General features: G+C 49.2%; 1 protein-coding gene across 3 annotated transcripts in view; it reads left to right on the top strand.

Annotated features, from left to right (window-relative positions):
* The window catches only part of PBX1 (PBX homeobox 1), a 131,026-nt gene extending 109,475 nt beyond the window's left edge, over positions 1–21,551 (top strand). For 2 of the 3 annotated variants that reach the window (XM_032696159.1, XM_032696158.1), the window contains exons 6-9: positions 1,374–1,533; positions 9,061–9,173; positions 10,661–10,750; positions 17,001–21,551. In XM_032696159.1, coding sequence (XP_032552050.1) covers positions 1,374–1,533; positions 9,061–9,173; positions 10,661–10,750; positions 17,001–17,093 — 456 coding nt within the window. In that variant the 3' untranslated portion in view covers positions 17,094–21,551. The remainder of the gene's footprint in view (positions 1–1,373; positions 1,534–9,060; positions 9,174–10,660; positions 10,751–17,000) is intronic. The other variant, XM_032696160.1, reaches the window with a different exon arrangement.
* Positions 21,552–21,913: the final 362 nt, after the last annotated feature.

Here is a 21,913-nt window from a genome sequence, read left to right as displayed (position 1 = left end):
GTTACCTATAAGAGACAGCACATACTGGCTTAAGTAAAGCTCCAGCTGTCCTGATGTTTCCCTTCTCACTTCTAATTCATCTGTTCACACTTACAACTTTTCCCTTGCAAAGGCAAAATGCCCAGGAGAAATTTTGCACTTACTTTGTTTTTTGACCGTGCTGTATCAATGCTGTTTTGTGCCTGTCACCAGGATTTCCCTCCCTTCTTCATCCAGAGAAGGTAGAAGGAAACACACATCCAGGTTTGGTTTTGCTGGGACTAAGTGGGAACATGGGCTGCATGAATCTGTGTAAGTCACAAGCAGAGTTGATCTGAACTCAAAGGCTGACCAGGCCAGGCAAGTTCTTTGCTTCACAAGTTTTTGGATGAAGATTGATTGTGGTGGCCATTTATCCCATCTTCCTGCCCTGTGATACTCAGAGTTCACCCATTGGCTCCAGCATTTGAAGCCAGAAGAACTGTTGTAGAGAGATGACCAAGTGGGAAGATCACAAAGGAACTCATTGTCATTAGTGAGAAAGGCAAACCAAGAGGTGAAATGGAGCTCCCTGCAAACAGCCCCTGCTCCTGATGCCATCCAGATGTAGTTCAGTGTGACATGTTGCCTGCAAGTGAACAGGGTTATCATTATCAGCAGGCCTCTGGACAAACACAGTGAAAACATCTCCCACCTCTTTCCAAGGGACTCACTTATTTCCTGGGACCAAAATAAGCTTTTAGGACGAGCCCTGTGCTGCCTCTCCAACCTTCCACTGAAGTTCCCAGTTTACGTGGTGGCTTGTGCTAAACCTTGCGGAGCCAAGCTCAGCTGGATGAAGAGCATCCAATTCTGGCCTTGTGCACTGATTTTACTCAGATGGATCAAAGAAGAGCTTCAGTAATACCAAGGCAATTTTGTGCATCAACCAGGCCCCAGACAGTGTGCTGGGTGTTCTCCCTGAAAACCACATTAGCTTCTCCAAAGGGAGAATGGGCATCTGGGAATCAGGGCATCTGTCCCATCAAAGGGATACTACGGAGGAAGCAAAAAAAGTTCCAAAATGACACATACTTTTTTCCAAAGTTCAGGCTTTTTTGAATGTGTCTTATATTTTCGTGGGGTGATGATTCCTGTGGAGCAACCCATTTCCTTAAGTCGATATCCCATCTATAGAGGAACCAAGATATAGCCACACAAACCCAGTGCTCCCAAGAGGGTCCCATCACCTTTATTGGGCTTGGTCTGCCACACATGGGTAGAAGGTGGCTAGGAAAACTTGGGGGGGAAAAGAATATGCACTACTTACCCTGAACTAATCCACCTTCCTCACCCAGGTGATCTTACCAGAGCTCAAACATTAATGTCTTTGTCTTCTCTTAAACTCGCTCTAGGTATCAAACTGGTTTGGAAATAAGAGAATCCGGTACAAGAAGAACATAGGTAAATTTCAAGAGGAAGCCAATATTTATGCTGCCAAAACGGCTGTCACAGCTACCAATGTGTCAGCCCATGGAAGCCAGGCTAACTCACCCTCAACTCCCAATTCAGCTGGTTAGTTTTTATTTTTCTTTTATTTCGGGTCGTTACTGTTCGGTTTTTTGTTTGTTCTCCTACCTCCCTCTTATCTCTCTCTTGTTTTCTCCTCTTGGTTATTTCAACTTTTATTTTCTGGGTCTGGTTTGCTCACTTTTGTGGTCTTTAAAAAAATGAAAAGGAGAAATGGGTTTGGTTTGGGGGGGTACTTTATTTTCTTTGCTTTTTTCCCCCCTGTTTTCTCAGTTTTTTCCTCTTTCCCTTTCCTGTTCTGTTTTTCATTGGAAAAAGGATGTGATCAGACCTTGTGACTATGTTGGGAGTTATATGCATGGATGGTAAACACAAACCCAGAAAAATTATCTGAAAACTGTTGCTGGGATTGCTTGCACTTTGTGGGGAGAGAAAAAGTAATGGAAAAGTTATTGCATAATGATTTTATTTCACTGGGGCTGAAAGCATGAGTGACCCTAATGGATAAACCCCAGCATTTCTGGGGTGTCCTAACTCGTGCCATTTGGGGGATTGTTTTGGATAAATTTGTATTCTTTGATTTTCTTTCCATTGTGGTTATCTTTGATTGCTTACATGACAGTGTCTGGATCACCTGCAAGAGTGTGCTCTGTGTGTGAATTTTATTTTCCCTTTGTGTCAGTGCGATCCAGAGAAATTCATGGGTCGTTTCCTTCCCTTTCCCCCTTTCCTTCCCATTTGCTGTGGTTTCCATTTGTTTGTTTTGAGGGTCAAAGGCACAGAGCACTTTGCCCAGATTTCAACTCCTCTGCTAGAGAACGATGCTTAGTTCATGTGTGGTGCCTTCTGCAAGGTCGACTGACCCAAAAATGATCCGGGGCTGTGGTCAGCTGGTTGTGCTCCCAAGAGCGATGGAAAATTGGGATTTGTTTAAAAGAAGGGAAAAAAGTGAATTTCGTAGGTACAGTGTACTTTGTTATCCATGCAAATATCTGTGTGCCTGTTTTCTTTTTAGGGGTGGGAGGGAGAGTGGGAATGTGCCACTCTTGTACCTTTGAGCTTGGTATCTGCTCATGGTGCCCTTTCCCAGGGCTTGCTGTTTATCAGGTGGGCTACTCAGAGGAAGGAGAGGAGTAAAGAGCATGGGGGGGCAGCAAGACATTAAGCAGACTGTGTAAATGCTGGTTGCTGTCAGGACATGCTTCTGTAGTGAACAAAACCCTGCCTGTGCAGGTATAAAAGGATCACACCCCAGAAGCGCCCCCAGATCTGGAGGATTTGTGTGGGAAGTGGAGAGCCAGGGAACAAAGAAAGAGAGCAACCAGTGGCATGGGTCTCTGGCTGATGTCCAGAACCAGTCCCCCAGCAGGAAGGCAAAGGCAGCCCGTTACCCATGAGCTAATGTGTAAGTGGGGGTTGATTGCTGTGTGCTGGGGAGCTCCTCCACACCTTGAAGGGGCTCAGGTGGATGGCTTTGACAGAGCAAGTGGTAGAAGGCTTATTCAGTTGGGCAGTGAAGTTCCTACACATAACCCTTTAATTTCCAGAGGACATGGTACTTCTAAGGGTCTGCCCCCAGAGCCACTGGGAGCAGAGATGTTGCAGGTGGGACACATCTCTGCCACCTCCTCCTTGCCCAGGGCTGCCTGCCCTGGCTCAGGTGAGATGCTCTGAGGGCTCAGGTAGATGCAGCAGAGCTCTGCAAGGACAGTTTGCAGGAAATATGTTTGATTCTTTTTGGTTTGTTTGGAGATTTTTGTTCCCCTTCAGTTGCCTGAACTGCTGAAGATTTAGCTGCGGTTTCAAAAACTTCATTCTTTCCGAAGAACTCACTCAAAATACCTGGTCAGGTGGAATCTCTTAACACCCCCCTGTAGAAAAGGCTGGAGGGAATTCTGCTGGAGAGGGCAGAACAGTGTGTGATGAGGGAGATGCCTGCTGCCTGGGATGCTGTCCTATAGCCCACATCACACTGGAGCAAGGAAACACAGCTTTCCTTCTTTTCCTCTTTCTTCAACTGGAGTCAGATCCAAAGGCCTGGAATAGCAAGGGAAGAACTTCAAATTGCTTAAGTGATTTTGGATCTGGCCTACATGTAGGAGAATAAGCATTTCCCCAGTGCCTGCCCAGTTAAGTAGTGCTCCAGTGCAAGGCTGTTTCTTCACCTTCCCCACAGGCAGTAACACAGTTGTTTCAGAGATAAATTGGCCAGTACCCTGCAGTAAACAGCTGAGATAATCCCTGGGTAACACTGCTCTTTCAAGGAAGGACAAACAGTCCTGTTATTAACAGGTAAAACTTGAGCTCCTGGGTCCTCTTTCTGGCTCGCTCGCCTGCACTCCAGAATCATTGACCTCTTTTCACTTGCCTGATGTGTCAGCGGTGCTAAAAGCAGGGCAAGAGGAGCTCACAGACCATGGAGATCCTTCTTCTGCTAGAAATAAAGTGTTTCTAACCTGGCCTGGATCCCACCACCTTGCCTGTAGACTACAACAGTGGCAAAGCAGCGGGGAGGCCCTGCTGTCAGCACTGCAGTGATCTCTGAGTCAGCTGGCAGAGATAGTGGGTCTGGGCATCCTGGTATGTCCTCCCTTGAGAAGACAGCTGGAATTGCCTGAGATTTTTATCTCCCAACAGTGGCATCCCAGGTTGAGGTCTCCCTAGCTGACCAAGCAGATGTAACAGCTCAGTCAGGCATCCCTGCATTGTCACGTTTTGGGACAAAGATGGATCCTGAAGACATCTGGGGTCATGTGATCAACTTCAGGTTGCCCTATAGGTGCTGGCAACAAGAAGCACACCTGTACATGCTGGGTCTGAAATACCTGTCTGAGGAAGATTTGGGAGGATTGTGTCCAGGACCATGAGCCATTCAGATGTGTTGAATTCCCCAGGGAGGAACATGGAATTAGATGAAGAGGTGAAGGACTAAGATGGATGATGCCTCTCCTTTTACACCATGGACTTCTGTCTGTTCCTAGATCATTGGCTGAGACTTTGGTGAGGAAGGAGCCTGAACGAAGATAGGATTTACTGGGAATTTTTTGGACCTTCTGGTTTAAATATATTGTAGGACATGTGGAAAGAAAGTAGGCAGAGGACAGGTCATGAGGAAGAAAAGGCCAGCAATGTAGTCCCTGGAGGGCCATGATGCTGGAAGAGGAGGTGGAACTGGATGCAATGGGACCTGGGACAGGAGCTAAATTCATTTCTGCTGTGGCTACGCAGGCCCATCTGTTCTCTGCATTGATGCCCATGTTACTGGAGATCAGTGAATGGCTTCAGTCAGTCAAAGAGATTGGCCACACATTGACAAGGGCAAGGATTGCATCTGTCTGGCCATCTGGCACGTTCAAAGCAGGGTCCCCCATCCTCAGTCACCCAGGCCTGAATGTCAAACACCTTTTCATCGTGAATACACGCAGTTGGGCTTTATCAGCCAGATGTTCAAATAAGCTGAGATGTCTGGCTCATTTGGGCTAACAACTCCCCATCCTCACTTTGATTGCCTGGACAATCTCAGCACAAAAACCACATGGCAAATGAAAGCTATTTTATGTGGGCAGACCCTTTTGCCAACCAGAGTCCTCAAGGGGCACACACAGGTGATGACATCCAGTGAAATCTTCCATGCAGAGCAGCCAACATTGTCCTGAGCTGTTGGTTTTTTCCTGCTTACCTTTTTGTTTTGTAAAAATCTTCTTACAAAGCTGTTGTCTGGAAATGTACTTTATCAGGCACAGGTCTGTCTTGCTGTTGCTTCTCTTCCTTTGTCCATTTGTATCCAAAACACAGTGCTGGAGAGGACCCTGCTTCAGCAGAGACTGTTGTGGTCGTGGCCTCACTGTCTAAAGTGTTGGCAGGTGAAAAAGAACAAGTGTCCTGCTGGATCATCCCTGGTTTTTAGACCTGCTTTCGAACTCAGTGGCTTTGTCCAGCTGAGAAACTGTGTGGTCCATCATGTTCTTTCCTCGTCTTTGGCCATGGTAGAGACACAAGAAAAAGTTACAGGAGGGGTAAATCCTGTGCTCTCAATGCATGTGTGTCATTGCCGTTGACTTCAACTTTGGTTGTGTTAATTCTTGATGCCATCTGAGTTGTCAGATACTTTAGAGAAAAGGATTTATAAGAGGTCCTGGAAAATTTGAATTGGAAGTCGAGACCATCAGAACACAGAAGACATTGGAGAACCTGGAGAAGAAGCTTTTTGAAGAGCTGGAGAAGTGGTGCAAGAAATACCAGCAGTCAAACTTTTGAAAATTTTTGAATTGGAGGCAAAACTGAAGTGGGTTTTGCTCATCAGAAGCGTTAGGGATGTAAGAAATCTCTTCACAGGCATTGTTTTGATGTAGGCTTTCACCCAGGGGTAAGATTTGACAGCCATAGCTTGCTTAAAGATTTCCAGCGCTCCTGAAGCAGGTGCTGACCTCATAGAAACTCAGTACTGAGATGATAGGTCTTGATGGTGATGGGTTTAATGAGCTGTCTGGATGCTGAAGATAAACCACTCCTCCACAGTGCTACAAGTCATAAAAAATGTTGGGGTTTCTAGTAGGTTTTTAAGTCTACACACAGTGGCATCAAGGGACTTCCATGCCAAGATCAGAGCCCTTTTCACCCGGGTTCACAAGCTCTAAGACGAGCTTCTCTCATTTGTTATCTCTCAATTCCTGAGAAGCCCCAGACCAAACTATGACCATCAAAGACCCGTGGTGTGTTCAGGATGGAGCCTTTCAGAGCGGGCAGATTAGATTTACGACGGAGCCTCCTCTCGTGAAAGGATTTGACTTGGATTCCTGGAGGATACCTGAGCCTTAATTTTCAGGCCTCTTCACGTTCCCGCCCCCTCTCCCACCCGAGTGTGTCAGCTCCTCTTAGCCGTGTCTCTGAGATTTCGGGCGGTTGTAATTTCCAGGCGTGGCGAGGAGGCAGACGGTGGAGTGCTGAAGCAGCAGCGCGGCGGCACAGAGGGCTCTGCAATTACGGCTCTGATACAAATGCATCCATACATGCGGGGCCATTGGTATGCGCATATTTATCTTTGCATCCACATCAGCGGCAAGACATATTTACCGTTTAGATATGCACATATATTGTAAAAATACCCCTTGCCAATAGCAGTGTATATCTTGTAAGTGACATTTCCAGCGCTCCTCATGATTTCCAAGACACCGTCGCTCTTCAGAACTAGAGTTTGCGGCTGTTTGTTTATTTTTATTTCCTCCTTCCCAGTCTCGGTTTTATGGCCAGGTTTGTTAAGTTTCAATAAAATACCAGTTAAGTTTATGGCATTTTTATTTGTTATTGTTGTTATAATTTTCTTTTGGTAGGGGAAGGTGGGATGAAATGTTGCTCTGCTGGGGGCAGAGTGGTAGCAGTGCTGTGCCAGGTGCTGAGGGATTCCAGAGTCCTTTTCCCAGCTCTACCCCTGATTATTTGTGTGATCTCAAAGGTTTCTGCTTACCTGAGAAGAATAGGAGAATACTCTCTGCTTCTTGTGAGCAGTAGCTGCAGAGTCTTTTGGTTCTAAGCCACTGCAGGAATACAAAGCTGTGTTACTGCCCTGTGCTTTTATTCTGGTGGTCAAAGCAATCACTCAGAAAAATGGGGTCGAAGCATCTTTATGTATGTGAAACATGCCTATCTTCATGCTTGAAGTTGAGCACTGTCAGGGTGGGCTGTCCTCAGTCTGCCAGCTCATTTCCCTAGATTTTTTGCCTTTAAAATAGCAAGTAACCTGAGAGGTTGGGAAGTGACAGGAGCCCTTTGCCAGCTGAGCAGAGGAGGCGATGGTTACAGCTGCCTTCTGACTAGTCCCTGTTATTTTACGCAGCGCTGTGGGATTGCTCTCTCAAACAGGTTGGGCAGGGTTGACAGTGAGCACAGACAATGAGCTATTCCTGGCTTCGCTCTTTTCAGGCACTGGTGGGAGGGTCCTGATCCAGGACTCAGTGTGCTCAGGATAAGTCTTTCTCTTGACACTCTTGGGCGTTGTATCTGGCGGCAGTGTTTCTGCTTTCCTTCAATTCTGAGAATTGCCAGCACCTGACAAAAGAGCCAGTCACCAAGAGAGCAGCAGAGAATTTAGTGAACATGAAGGTTCCAGCATAGACCTCCCACCTGCTCCCTGACCTTTCTCAGAGGTGGCTTCCTTTAGAAGAGCCTTCCTGGTCCACCTCCAGGGCAGAGCTGGGATCTATCCAGTGTGCTTTTTCCCTCTCCAGCAAGGGGAGGGGGATTGCCAGGTATTTCTCAGAGCATACGCATGAGCCATAGTTGGGCAATTCCACCAGGACTGTGGTTGCCAGTCTTCCAAGCTGGAAGTGGCAGTGTAGATGATGAGAGTATATTTGGGACTGGAGCTGAAAGCATAGCTGACCTGGGCCCCTGAAGTCTCTCCTTTCCAAGGCTAACGTCATGTATATAACCAAACCTTGCACGTTGAGCTGTCTCACACTTAACGCGCTGATCTGCACGATAAGTTCTGAAATAATCCCATAAAACCTTTTTATTTATTTTTAACCCCCTTGCCTCCTTCCCTGCCTTCCAGTTACATGATGGGTTTGTTTCTCCGATTCAGTGGTTGAGGAGGTGTTCAAATATCTCGAAGCTGGAAGCAGAAAACCTTGTTTCTGCAAAGGATTTTTTTTTTCTTTTCATTTGTGGTTTGGTTTTTTTTTCCTCCTGATCCCACCCAGTTGTCTTCACCTGTTATCATTTTTTAGCGTGACATCGGTGACTGGTGCATGTCCATGCAGTGGGGAATTTGCTTACAGAGCTCATTCCTCAGGGGCAGCTGACCCAGGAGAGCCTTAACAACCTTGTGTTCTCTCATGGCTCATCACAATGAAAGACACTTACCATCATCTGGGCACTGGGAATCTAGCCCAGGTGCCTTCACATTTTTGCGAGACTTTGCTCCTGGTGCGCTGCAGTTCCCACCAGTGATGAGTTCCTAGTGTCCTGAAGGCAAACCCCACACACTGCTCCCTCGCAGAGCCCACTGTGGCTCAGCCAGAGCTCCAGCCATGAAACTGAATGGGGTCTGGATGTGCTCACCCTGCAGAGAGCAGCACAGAGTGGAATTACCCACCCTGGTCTGAGCTTCTCAGCGTGGGCTTGGTTCGCCCGCTGCAAAGGCTTCTGCTCCCAATAGCAAGGCTTGTCTGGGTAACTCAGTTCTCCAGTGCAGTCTGCTGGGTGGACACCCCCAACAACCGAGATTTTTCGAAGCTGCCTGAAGGATTTTGATGCCCTGAAATGAAGGGAAAGGGCTGTCCGAGTCCTCCAGGCTGTATTTTGTTTGTCTCAGTCAAAAGCATGAAGAGTCCTTCCTCCAGCTGAGGAGCTGTTAAAGAATATTCTTGGCATTGAGCTGTAACAACATGTGGCTTTGAATAACCTCAAGAGTGCATCCTTTTTTTTTGCTTGCTCTGTTCTTCATACTACTAACCTGACTGTGTGTTTTGTTTTTGTGGTTGCTTTGCATGTTGTTCCTTCCTCTTGGCTGAGAGTCATGGGGTGGATCTTTTTCCTTTCTGTGATTCAGGTGCCTCACTCTTTCCTTTCCAGGTTCTTCCAGTTCTTTTAACATGTCAAACTCTGGAGATTTGTTCATGAGCGTGCAGTCTCTCAATGGGGATTCTTACCAAGGGGCCCAGGTTGGAGCCAACGTGCAGTCACAGGTAGGGACCCATCCGATGTACTGCCAGTGAATGCATTAGTGTTGGAGGAGCCTTTGATTGTATTGGCACTTCTCCCTCCCGTCTGAAAAGAGCAAATCTCAACCAGCACAAACGAACCAACCAACACTTGAAAAAGGCAAACCAAACTGAAAAACCAACCGACCAAAAAAAACAACAGCAACAACCACCAAAAAAAAAAAAAAAATCAATCCAAAAGAAACTAAAACCAACCGCCCAACCAAACCAACAACCATGGTCTTGAGGAGACTTGCCCACACTTTGTGAATGCATTTGGCTCTGGCTTGATAGTCGTACTAGGAGGAAAGAAGGTGTAGGAGAATAGGCAAAAGTCAAACAAAAGCAGCTGAGGTTTAGGTTCTGCTTGCTTTATTCTTCCAAGGGAAGGGGCCAGATGTTTGGACTGTTGTCTCGTTTTACAAGGCTTCCATGACTCCTTTGATGCCAAACCAGGTATCTGCTGAAAAGCAATAAGTGTTCAAATACATAGCTAAATTTTTTTTTTAATTTTTTTATCATTAAAAGCCACCCTTCACCATCTCCCCACCTCCCCAAAGCACAGGCACTCACACCACTCATGCACACACAAGCAGGAGAGAGCAAGGGAGCTTTGAGCAGCATTCCCGAAACATCAACCCATGCTTGGGGCAAAAAGAAAGAATTTAAAATAGCCAGGATCTCACTCAGATCTCCCACCTCCCGTACGATGTCCAGATATGCCGTGAGTCCCCTCTCTGGCATCTAAGGCTCTGTTCTGTGTTGAGAGACGACAGCCACTCTGACACTTATGCATTGGGCAAGGAGAGCTCTCTAAAGCCGAGGCTGCTCCCTGATGGTGCTGAATGTGGAGCACACATATCATCTGTGGGTGATGAGATGTGCTCACCGCACGTACCACTGCTGGGCTGGGCTGGGGGCAGTGGAGGGAGAGGAACGGGGCAGCCGGAGGAGAGCTGCTGGTGCCTTTGCCATGGTAGGTATATTTCCTCTCTGGGCCCTCCTCAGTGGAGGCACTCAGCCAACTCCACAGGATCTTCTTCCACTGCTGTGAGCTTCCAGTGCTTGGGGTCAAGGGTGGAAGGGGGTAGGAGTAGGAACTTGAGCATGATGGTGGAGCTGGCCGCAATGATGTGCTCCAGGAGATCCCACCCCACGCTTGCCATGCTGTTCTCCCTCTTCACTCTTTTTCTTGAAAGACTTGGGACCAAGGAGAGCATGACAGGGCCACCGGGACAGACAAGGGATGGTGAGGGAGGCAGGAGTAGTCCTCTGGCTCATCTCTCTCCACAAGACCAACTGCAGCTCTCTTTTACCCCTCTTTGAATATATGCCTTTGTTTTTATTATGATGATTATCACTATTATTATTCTTGTTACTGTTTTATCTTGCCAAAGATCAATGGAAGCGGCTTTGGCCACTAACCTTTCGTTCACTCTAATTTGTGTCTTTGTTGTCGTTGGTCTGTTTAGGTGGATACCCTTCGCCATGTTATCAGCCAGACAGGAGGATACAGTGACGGACTCGCGGCAAGTCAGATGTATAGTCCGCAGGGCATCAGTGTAAGAAAAAAAAAAATAGGCTCGGGTTCTTGGTTTTTTGTTTTTGGTTTTTTTTTTTCCTTGTTCTCTCACTACCAATTATTTCAAAGCCATAGGGCTCAGAATGCCACTTAGTAGGACTTGTCTTTGCCTTTACGGTCACCTAGTTTATTGCTTCTGTATCGGTCACGCCAACGGCAGAGCTTCGCCCACAAAAAAAGTGGCGACGGGGCAGGCTTTGTGCAGGCAGCTGGCGTCTAGGACTGTCAGAGCCGATCAGCGTTCGCCTGGCACCTGCGGCCACACGCGCTCGGCCGAGAGGAGCTGCTAAACAGGTGACACCTCGTGTAACCATGGTGGGGAATGTCACCGCGAACGCCCCGGTCCAGAGGTGGCTCCACGCAGAGGCCAATGGCGCCATCCTTGAGCGACCATCTAAAAATAACCCACCCCCGGCCGGCGTCCGAAGGCACGGTGGCGATGGGGTTGGCGGCGATAGCGCTCGCAAATAAAAAGGAGAAAAAACCCCACAGAGCCAACCAACGTCAACCCAAGAAAACCTCGCCCAACCAGGCTGGGGGAGGATGCAAGGGGGAGGGCGGTCTCTGGAGCATCTTCTCCTTGTTCTTGGGTGCGCTGGCGGGTTCTGACTAGCATGAAAATTCGTAGCGACAAGCTGTGTCGCACAGGGGGAAATCGATCAGACACACACAAGGAGAACCCAGTGTAGATTCGGGACAGCAATCCAACTTCATTTCTCAGATCAATCGTCTACCATCTCAGTGGCGGTGACAGCAAGCTGGGAGAAGAGGGCAGCCTGGAAAAGGAGGCTGCGAGCGTCGAGTGGGTGGTGGCAGCGGTGTCCAGGGTGGCACAGAGGAGGGGACGCCTGACCCTGGACATGACAGGCTGCCACGATGCCCATCCAGGAGGCTGAAGGTCGAAATGGGGTGGTCTTGAGCTGGGAAGGGAGGTGATGGTCCTCCAGGTGGGATGGTGGTCCTGCAGCCAAGACCCCTGTAGGGTACACTGTCTAGTCCCATCACCCTTCTGGCCAAGCTTGTGCCATTTGTGGCAACCTGGCATGTGACCATCTTTGGACCATCATTGTGTGATGGCCAGTGTGGGCGTGGGGAGGGGGTGCAGTGGGACAGGGGGCTGTGCTCCCCTCTCCTGCGGGCACCAGGGCTTAGTGGGCGGCTTGACGTCAAGGAGGCAGAGGCAGGGAGGATTTGTGAAGTAATGTAATTGAACATGTGCAGATAATTATGTCTCATTACATAAGCCCCTTGCAAAAACGGCACTTGGAAATGCCACATGAAAGAGCCTATCGTTCCGCATTAATTTCTCCGTGCACTGAATTTATTCCCTTTCTGGCTTTTTAATACTTGGAGAGTAAATGAATCGCAGGCTGATCATGATAAGAGATGATACTTTTGTATAAATTAAAATACCCCCAAGGAAAGAGGCTGAGCTGATTACAGTTGCAGTTGGCTTGGAAAATAACAGTGGCCTGGGTTAAGCCAAAATTTGGGGGACGGGGGGGGTAGTTGCTGCCAGGGATTACAAGGCAGGGAGGGGACAGCAGGGGAGAGGAGAAGAAAGAGAGAGTGGAAACTTGAAAGCCAAATGGGATGAGAAGACCTGGACTGGTATTTTTGACTGGTAATGGGAGTGTTCCCATGAGCAGTACTGGGAACTGCTGAGCTGAGCATGACAGGGGCTCATTGGTTCCCCCTGCCCTTTCCAAATGGGGTCCTGGCATGTTTGGCACCTCATGTCTCCTCAGGCTGGTTTTCAAGGAGGACAGAAACCCAGATTGGCCCATGTTGGATGTTGTTAAGAGACAGGCAGGGTGGCAAAGGGTTTATGGCACGGGCTTGTGGGTGACTGCTCATTTCCCCAAAAAGCTGTGGTAGTCACAGGGGATGAGACAGGGAGTCCAGACCTAAGCAGATAGTTTAGGAGGCATCTTCTGGGTTGTCTCTCTGTCCCAAAATGTTTTGTTTCCCCTGTATCCTGGGGATACAGGATAAAAGCTCCAGCCTGGAACTTTTATCATCACTTAATGTCTTCCCACCCAGTGAGGTCCCTCGATCCCAGTTTGTCCACCCTGAAGTGCGGCTGCCCTCTTGGAAGCATCGATCCTGGGCGGGGTCCTGGGGAACTCCTCAGTGCAGTCAGGGTGGCTGGCTCGTGGCAGGCAGGGCTTCCCTGACTCTCCCTGAACCCTTTAATGCCAAGGAAGGGCAGCAGAATGTGGAGGAAAGCTGATTGTGACACAGAAAGCTGCCGTCCCCGCATCACCCGAGCATCCCCGTGAGCTGCTGGAAGGAGATGAGCCGAAACCTAGTCAAGAGCCCTGTCACAATGATGTCTGCACGGGGCTGAGGTTAAGTCATCCCCGGAGCCCGTCAGCGCTGGGAAGGCAGCGGCAGGTTGCCCGGCTCCACCGCTGGAAACCTTGGCAGGGGACACAACGCTCGGGGTTTGCCTTCCTTGATGGGGGATGAATTTTTAAATGCGTGTAAGTCGTGACAGCTGAGAAGAGGAATCTACCCAAAGCCCAGCTCCCTCCGTGGCTCTGCTGCTCCACGGCTGACAGGCCACTCCGCAGGGCGGAAAGGGCTGGAGTCGGTTCTGCGTCGTTAGCAGGATAATGGGCAGTGTTCCAGCCATCCCCATCCCCGTGACCCGCAGGGATGGCTGAGGCTGAGGGAGAACAGATTCCTTCTCCTCCACAGGTGGAGACAGCGTCAGGCAGCACCGGTCCCAGCAAGGGATGGGGATGCTCATGGTGATGGAGGGGTGGTAGAGACCGGAGCTGCCTTGTGGATACCCAGGCTCGGGTCACACTGAGAGGAAGGAAAGACCCCCCCACCTGAAAGGAGGGGGTGTTTGGGGCCTGAGCCAGCCCTTTTGGCAAACTTTGAGGTGTAGGGTTTTGCACCATTAAGTGAGGGGTTTTAAGTGTCTGGGCTCTCTAGACAGTGTTGTGGGGTCCACATGTGTACCCAGGAGGTCCCTGAGTTTAGGGATTTCAAAGCATTTAGATGCTCAGGTTCTGTTGGGCTCCAGTAGAAGTTGGATCTTTGTTGCCATAGTCCTCTGGAGGGTCCTACCCCAAAATGCTGCCCTTCCTACCACTGTCCCATGGCTGTAAATTTACAGTGTTCTAGTTCCCCCACATGCTAGTGAATGAGCGAACTGTAGTCATCTTAAAGAACAGCCCTTTCAGAAATTTCTTTTTGGACTTTATAGATCGTTTAAAAGTCTAAAATGAGAAACTATTTTTAAGTTCATCCGAGTGTGAGGTTTTTGATTTAAAACCATTGCTGTGCAGAGCTGTGCCTGTTTACAGAGTAGTGTGTTTGGACAGGGATAGTGGTGGTGGGTGTGAGGGGGAGTTTTGGATCCACTCTTGTCAGCAAGGCACTGATACCTGCAGGAGCTGAGAGCTTCTCACTTGGGCTGAGACCTTTTGCTCTAAGAATTTGAGCCTTGGGAAGAAAGTTGTTGCTCTGTTCCTCAGCAAGCTGCAGTTCACCATCATGGTCAAGCTATGGTTCATGGTTATAACCATCAGCTGGGGTGTGGAAGTTGGTCTGGCAGGGCTTCAGTGCCCAAGCTCCATCCATCAGAGATGCCTTGGTGTCTTCTGATGGCCAGGGATGCCTGGACGTGACCCTTGGAAAGGGATATCCAAACAAGGCTGCATTCTCTGGTATGTAATAAGACCTTCAGTGCTTATTGTAATGAGGCCCTGATACAAGCTCTTAAAAACTCAGAGGTCTGAAACCTCTTTAAGGCTGCTCTGTCTGTCAGACTTGCCAGTATCTGGTGTGTTTGCAGGCTAACCTGACACCCTGGGCCATCGATGGTGGGGCAGGGATTTGGTCACAGAAGGTGGGATGCCGAGACAGCCTCTTTGCTAAGCAGAAGGCACCTTTAAAAATTGGCAGAAAGTCATCTCCCAGCCCCATGTAGGAGGCCTGGGCAGGGAGCCAGCCAGACTTGCTGGAGGTGACAAAAATGCTGAGACCTGTGGAAACAGGCACCAAAACCAGTTGCTTCAGCAATCCATCACCAGGGTTCCAGACTTGGACAGTCACCAAGGCCTTGCCTGTTTTTTGGCACAAGAAGGGGACATCTGAAGGGATGTCTTGGAGACCGTTGCTCTGTCTTTGGCTTGTGCCCCTCCTGAGGAAGTCACAGCTGTGTGCAGACACTCCTTAGAGGATCTCCAAGGAGCAGCAGCTTCCTCAAAAGACTCCCTTATCTTTCAGGGAGATCCCAAGCAATTTAGTACACTCAGATCCCAAGAGATCTCCTTGATTCAGAAAGAGGCAGAGCCATCTGGGTGGACTTGGATGCATTCTGCACGTGGCTTGATCCATGCAGCAGTGGAGTGAACTCCATTGAATGAGTGGGGATGGTGTCTGTGTGCCCTCTGCCTCGGGGAGGATCTGGCTTCCTTATAGAGGGCTTGTCCATACCAAAGGATGGTGTCAAGATGTCATGGCCAACCTTGGGGCCTCCTTTCCATCGCTTGACCTGTACCTTCTGGCCTTCCCAGTTTGGGTGAGCAGGAGGGTGTGGGGTCTGTGGAAGGTCTCTCCCCAACATTCTCTTGACTTCTCACTGGGTGTGACCAAGGTGGTGTTCAGCCACACAAACTCCTGCAACACAGGAAGGCTGATTCCCAGACTGGAATGCCATGGGGCTTCCCAATATTTTGGGGAGAGGGGTGCTGAACATCGAGACACTGCAGTCACTGCCTGCAAGACACTCTCCCTCTCGCTCCTTCCAGCCGTGACTGGCGTGCAAAAGCCTCGCTAAAAATAGTTGAGCACAATAGGGACGGAGCCCTGCTCCACACGGCCCCCTCTGCTCTCCCCCCTCCTGCTCGCCGTAATGACCCTGCAAACACTAAATGGCATCTGAGTGCATTAAGCAGCAAACTCTCCGGTGACATAGCAATTACGGCTCTGAAATAGATTTGGTGCGTCACGGAAGATAAGGGTTTTGAAAGTTTCTGTTGTGATTATAGCTTGTAACTCCAACAAATAACAGGCTTGGTAATAAGAGGCTGCCAGCACAGCTATTGTGGTTCTCTCTCACTGATGGCACGTAAATTGCTATTAATGTCCTAAGTGTACTTGAATATGCCAGTCTCGGGGCGGTGGAGTTGGCTCTGTGTCTCTCTTTACGCGGCCTGTCATTGTCGGGCTGATAATCTACAGTAATTGCTGCCTCTTGCAGCAGTCCAAGACATGGAAGGGTGGATATTGCATCTCGGGGAGCACAGGGATGGTGGGCCAGGGCCCGGGTGTGGTTGGAAGCTGGTGGGGGCAGTGGGCATGGGGTCTCTGCAGGCAAGGGGTTCACGGGGCTGGCAGTGCTTGTGCACAGTCTGGTTTCGCACTTGCACCCAGGGTGGAGAGGGGTTTGCTAACCTGCTAAAGCAGGACAGCGACTGCTGCCAACTGGAGCTTGGGCAGCACTTGGGAAGGATTAATTAGCCAAGCACTGAATCAATGTCACAGTGAGCAGGGGAGGTTGGGTGCAACATCTGCTCCTCTCCAAAGGAGATGGCTGCCACAGAGGAGCAGCTTCTGTGCACCGCTGGCTCCTGCCTGCAGCAGCCAGGGCCCTCCAGTAACTCTGCTCTTGAGAGGCTGGAGAATTTAGCTCAGTACCTGTTTTTAGAAGAATAAACAAGTTGTCTGCCATGCTTTGGTGTACAAACCCTCAGGTGGCACCTCTGTTGCACTGTATCTTGACTTCCCTCAAGGAGGTGGGGACACGGAGCTATTCTGGGGAATATGGCACAGCTCAGCAGTCCCTTGGGACCTGTTACTTGTTCTGCATGTTCATAGCACTTGGGTTCAGATAACATCCAGGCAGGGGGTTCTGGAGTGAGATGTTTGCTATTTTCCTCTTTCCATATGGGGAATGGTCATATTCGGTGGTAAAAGAAAACCCAAGCAGCCAGAGCTCAGGGTTTGTTTGAGAAATAGTTTTCTTTTAAGGGACGGACATTCTATGAGGACTTGCAGTTTATCAAAACTCCTGTTTGTTACGGAATTGTTTCTGGCCCCAACCCTATGGATGGGGTGGGAGGGGGGGAGCCAGATGGGAAACCTTTGCCTCCTACATTGGTTCCTGCTGAGGGAGGAACAGGGGTTTCTGAGGTGGATGGGTGACTTGGGTAGGGCCATGTGTGCCGTGCCATGAGGTGACTGACATCTCCATGTCTCTCTTCCCACAGGCTAATGGAGGTTGGCAAGACGCTACTACCCCATCGTCGGTGACCTCCCCCACAGAAGGCCCTGGCAGCGTTCACTCTGATACCTCCAACTGATCTCCCAGCAAATTGCATCCCTGGCTGAGCCGGCCCCGGCGGGGGCGGGAGGGGAGGGGGCCTCTCCTAACACCGCAGCAGTCAGACTGGAGGTGAACCCAATCAGCACACACAAGAAGACTCCTTCTCTTCTCTTCTCTTCGTCGGGATGCTTTTTTCAGCCAATCTGGACACTTCTTTATACTCTCTTCCCTTTCTTTTCTGGGTAGAAGCCGCTCTTCCCCCTCCCCACTACCACCACAACACCACTCCCTCCCCCTCACCCCTTCCCACCGAAGGATATGTCAACAGGTAGAAGGATTTTAAGGAGGAAAAACAAAAATCCACCGCCACCTCACAAACCAACCCCAGACCAGTGTACAGCCTCACGCTCGGTGTCTTTCTGAGGAGCCACGAACGTCCCTCAGTCACGTCTCGCTCCCTCACTGGCAGGCAGCCCCCTCGCCCCCCTGTCTCTCATGCTACCTCTCTGTAGGGAATCGCCACCTCGGGCCTGCTGCCACCTCATCTCTGCTGGCCCCAGCATCGCCTCCTGTGCCCAGCCCTGCCTCGGTGAGCTGTCCCTCGGGCACCGCGGTGACGGGGCGGGTGGGCACAGCCCCTGCGCACGTAGAAGGAGCCAGTGTGCTCCCCTTCATTTCCAGTAGGTACCAGCCCATTCCCAGCCCGGGGAAACCGCCAGCAGTTCCCGGTCCCTGCCCTACTCTGCCACACATCCCTCTGGCTGCTGTGAGCTGGATGAGCCAGGAAGGGAGGCAGAGGCAGGTGAGAAACAGCCATCGCTGATAACAAGTCGCTGAGCACCTCCGTGGAAGTGTGTGGGATCAGGCATGGATAGTCCATGGGACCCCAGCAGTTTTCCCACAGCACCTAGGGAGGCTGGTGGTGGACTTTTCCTGGTGAGGAGAGTGTCACAGGGTGCTGACTCATGTTTCCAGGAGCGTGCAGTGGTGTGGGAGAGGAGGAGGTGGGTTCCCCAGTGCAGGCAGGACCTGCAGAGGTTTGTGCCACCCTCTGCATTCCCGAAGCCCTGCCGAGCTGGCAGTGAGGGACAGGCAGGAGGATCCCAGAGGCTGGATGTGGTGGGCTGAGCGTGTTGAATGCTTTTGGTTACAGTGCCACAGGTTTGCTCGAGGGTGAAGCCCTCAAGGATGAGTGGGTGCCTCCCTTGGGGATGCCTTTCTGCTGTGAAGGGGCTGGTTTTATCCCAAGAGTTACTCTGAACAGTGACCACAGGAGAAATCATGGGATCTTCTGCCCAGCTTTTCTGATCCACTGTTTGGACAGGCAGTGGTGGCTGGTAATCAAAGCTTCATCCTGCTGAAACACCCCTTCAGGTGGCTGATGCTGGGAGGACATGGCTTTCATGGAAAAGCAGGGAGAGGCAGCACCAGTTTCCCTGGGCTAAGCTTTGTGCCAGGGTGGTACTTTTGGCCGTCGGTTCTTCCAGCTGACACAAGGAAGCTGAGCCAGCCCACAGCAAGACCCTGGGTGTCGTGGGGACTGGTGTGGGTGCAGCATGCCTGGCACCTTGTGATGGATCCCATTACCTCTTGGCTGCATCTCATGCTTTTGAATGTCCATGCCCACCCTGCTTGTGCTGGTCTTGAGGTGGGAACTGCCAGCACTGAGCAGCGTTAAGCAAGAACTGTTTAAAGCTCTGCCAAAAAAAAATTTCACCCTTTTGCTGGAAAAAATAATGGTCCTTGGCTTGCAAGGCACAGCAGTGGTGTGCCCACAGCTCTGACACACTGTCACCTTGCAGCGCAGGGGCTTCGTGTGTCCAACAGTGAGACACTTTCTGCTCCTTTTGCATCCATGCCAGGGATGGGGACCCTATGGCAGAGTGGGATGCAACATGCGAGGTCTAGGGCTGCCTCCCAGCTGTGGTAAGAGCACCAAGAAGGTTGTTTCCCTGCAAGGACAGTTGGGTGCTGCCCACCTTCCCCAGCCCTGCACCTTCCTGTGCATTCCTCCTCCTCCTCCTCGTCCCGTGGCCTCCCTCAGTGCTGCCTTTTATCCACTTCTAGCTTGTATTACACAAAACTGTTCTGGCAAAGTGATTCAGGGATGTGGGACTGGGTCATGTCTGTTCTCTGGAGCAGCAGCAGTGCCATGCCTGCAGGAACGCCACGGTCCCTCCTGGGAACCAACTGGGAATGGGCTGAAACCACCTGCTTACCAGAGCCAGCCCATGCTGGGGCTGCCTTCCCCTGCCCTGCAGCCACTGCCCCTCCTGCCTGTCCCCCTGCCCGTGGCACCCCCTGCCTGGGCCGGGCACTCGCTCCTCCATGGTACTTTGCAAATCACCTCCTGGATTCCCCAGTTGGTCCCTCCAGTTTGCATTGGCGTAGCTGCTTGCTTGCCTTTTACTTTGCTTTTTTTATTTTTGGGTTTTGTTTCTCCTCCCCATTCTCCTCCCCTACTCCAGCCCTGAGTGTTGTGGGGTTTTTTTTTCTTCTTCTTTTTTTTATTTTTTTTTTCTGCCCAGAAAAACCTGACTTCGATACCAAAAAAACAAAACAAAACAAAAAAGAAAAAAAAAACCACAAAAAAAACACAAACAAAAAAAAAACCTGCAGAAACTCAAAAAAAATAAAAATTAAAAAAAAAAATCACAAAAAAAACTCGACGATTCTTTCAGCTTTATTAACATTTTCCATTGTTTCTTGCGATTTGTGTCTCGTTCTTTGTAGTATTGATGATAACGAACATTTGATAATGAATGTTCTTGTATATTCAGATAAAGGAGAAAAAAAAAAAACCAAAAACGCAGTCGGAATTTAATAGTGTTTATAATAAAAGAATAAAAAATGACCCTCTTAGCACGCAAAACTGAACAGGGGGAAGGTCCCGTCCCTGTTCTTTCTGTGGCAACAAGCGCTTCATTCCTGTATAGTTTATAACATCAAACTACCTACATTCATCTTCCTTTTTTTTGTTTGTTTGTTTTTTCCCATGGTTTGTTTTTTTTTCATTTTCTCGCATTTGTGAATTAGTTCAAGAATGCTAGAAAAGTGTAGAGTTGTGCACACTCATTTCTTCTTACACAATGTTTAAAAAGTGACGGTAATTCATTTTGTAAAACTTTAAAAAAGAAAAAAAATGGTTGGAATAGTGAGCATTAATAGGTACAGTCTAACACTTTATGTTTCTTAACGTTGAGACCCAGAAATGACCTTTTATTTTATTTTTTTGGCATTATTTGGGATGGGAGGGGGGGGCTTTGATGATGATGCTAAGTTTATTTTGACCGGTCCGAGACGATGGCCTTGCCGCTTCCCCTGCGCTTTTGAGCTGTGACCAGAGTGATGTGAAAAGTGATGCTGGTGGTTTTTGGGGGGTGTTCCTCTTCTCCCCACTCCCTTCAACTCCCAGCTCTAGAATATCCTTCTGTGGCTGCCCTAGGGCTGAGCAGTGGGTTTATGTCTCTGAAGAGAGATGGAGTTCTGAGGGGTTTCAGGGAGGAATGGGGAGTCAGGTGCTGAACCTCCATGGGTCTCCATGCTGGGGGTGTTGCTGAGCTGCATGGAAGTGATGAAAGGGCTTGAATCCTCCCCAAAATGTGTAGATGCCCAGATGCTCTGCCCTGAATCCCAGTATCCCCCTTGGCCCAAAATTGAGGGATTTGCAGCAAGGAAGGTTCCAACCTCTTTTTACCTATGGACCTTGCTGAGAATGGGGTCTTGCAGCCTGGCCCTCAACTTCAGCTGCACCAATGTGCTGAGAAGGATGAGGGACAAGGGACAGGACAATGCAGCCCCCACCCATGATGGGACATGGCCCAAAAGCCCCGAAACACAGCCTAAAATCTGGGTGTCTGTGGCATGAGATTCAAGGAAAAGCGTTAAGGAAGATGCCATTTGGTATCACTTCAGTTTTCTCTTAAAACAGTTCCCCCCCTCCTCCCAAAAAGACCTGAGCTTTTCACATCACTGAACGGTTTAGGGTTTGGGGTGTTACTTTTAATCCCAAGGTTTCCTGGAGTCCTTTTGTTTTCATACACCTTTATTATTATTATTATTTTATTATTATTAAGACGATGTAAATCAGACATTGCCTGGGGGGTTGGTTTTGTCGGTTTACTTTTTTTGTTCTTGCAAAGCCCTTTCTATCCCTTGTAAAGATGATCCAGTTCGGAGTTGCTTTTTCTTTTCTATTTTTTTCCCCCATCTTTTTTTTTTTTTCTCTTCCTAACGGATTCCAAATATTAAAAAAAAAAAGAAAAACCCTAAAAAAAAAAAAAAAAAGACTCTCTGTTCCGACCTGGTTTTGAAACTTTAAGCTTTTCTGCTTCTGTAAAGAGAAAAAAAAGGCCTCTGTCTTTCTGATCCCAACTGAGACTTTTATGTTCTATGACGATACTAACAAGGTGTAGGTTTTACAGTTTCCTGATTTGTACTGGTAATGCATATTCCAAATAAATAGTTTCTTTTGTTGCAAAAAAAAAAAAAAAAATCAAAAAAAAAAAACCTGAAACCAAACCTGGTGTATTTTTTGGGAGAAAAAAGAGGAAAGCAAGATACCTTGGGTGCCTTCTCCATGGGATGCAGGGGGCGGGAAGGTTTCGGGGTGCAACAGGGGAGTGAGCAAAGAGTCCTGCTCCTGGTGGCATGAGCATGGGAGCCAGAGGGATGTGATTTGGGATGCTACCTGAGGTGCAGCATCCCTGGTGCCTCCCACCGTGCCTCAGTTTCCCTGGAGGAGGTGAGTCATTCTGGACATGTGGGTTTGTCCATGCAAAAAACCCATTTTCAAGCTTTCATTGTCATTGCTGGTTCACTGCTTTGTTGGACTTGTTAGTGCACTTCTTTCCAAAA

The sequence above is a fragment of the Chiroxiphia lanceolata genome, chromosome 9, assembly GCF_009829145.1.
Source record: "Chiroxiphia lanceolata isolate bChiLan1 chromosome 9, bChiLan1.pri, whole genome shotgun sequence".
NCBI lineage: Eukaryota > Metazoa > Chordata > Aves > Passeriformes > Pipridae > Chiroxiphia > Chiroxiphia lanceolata.
The sequence above is the reverse complement of the archived record's forward strand: the minus strand, read 5'-3'. Positions and strand labels throughout refer to the sequence as shown.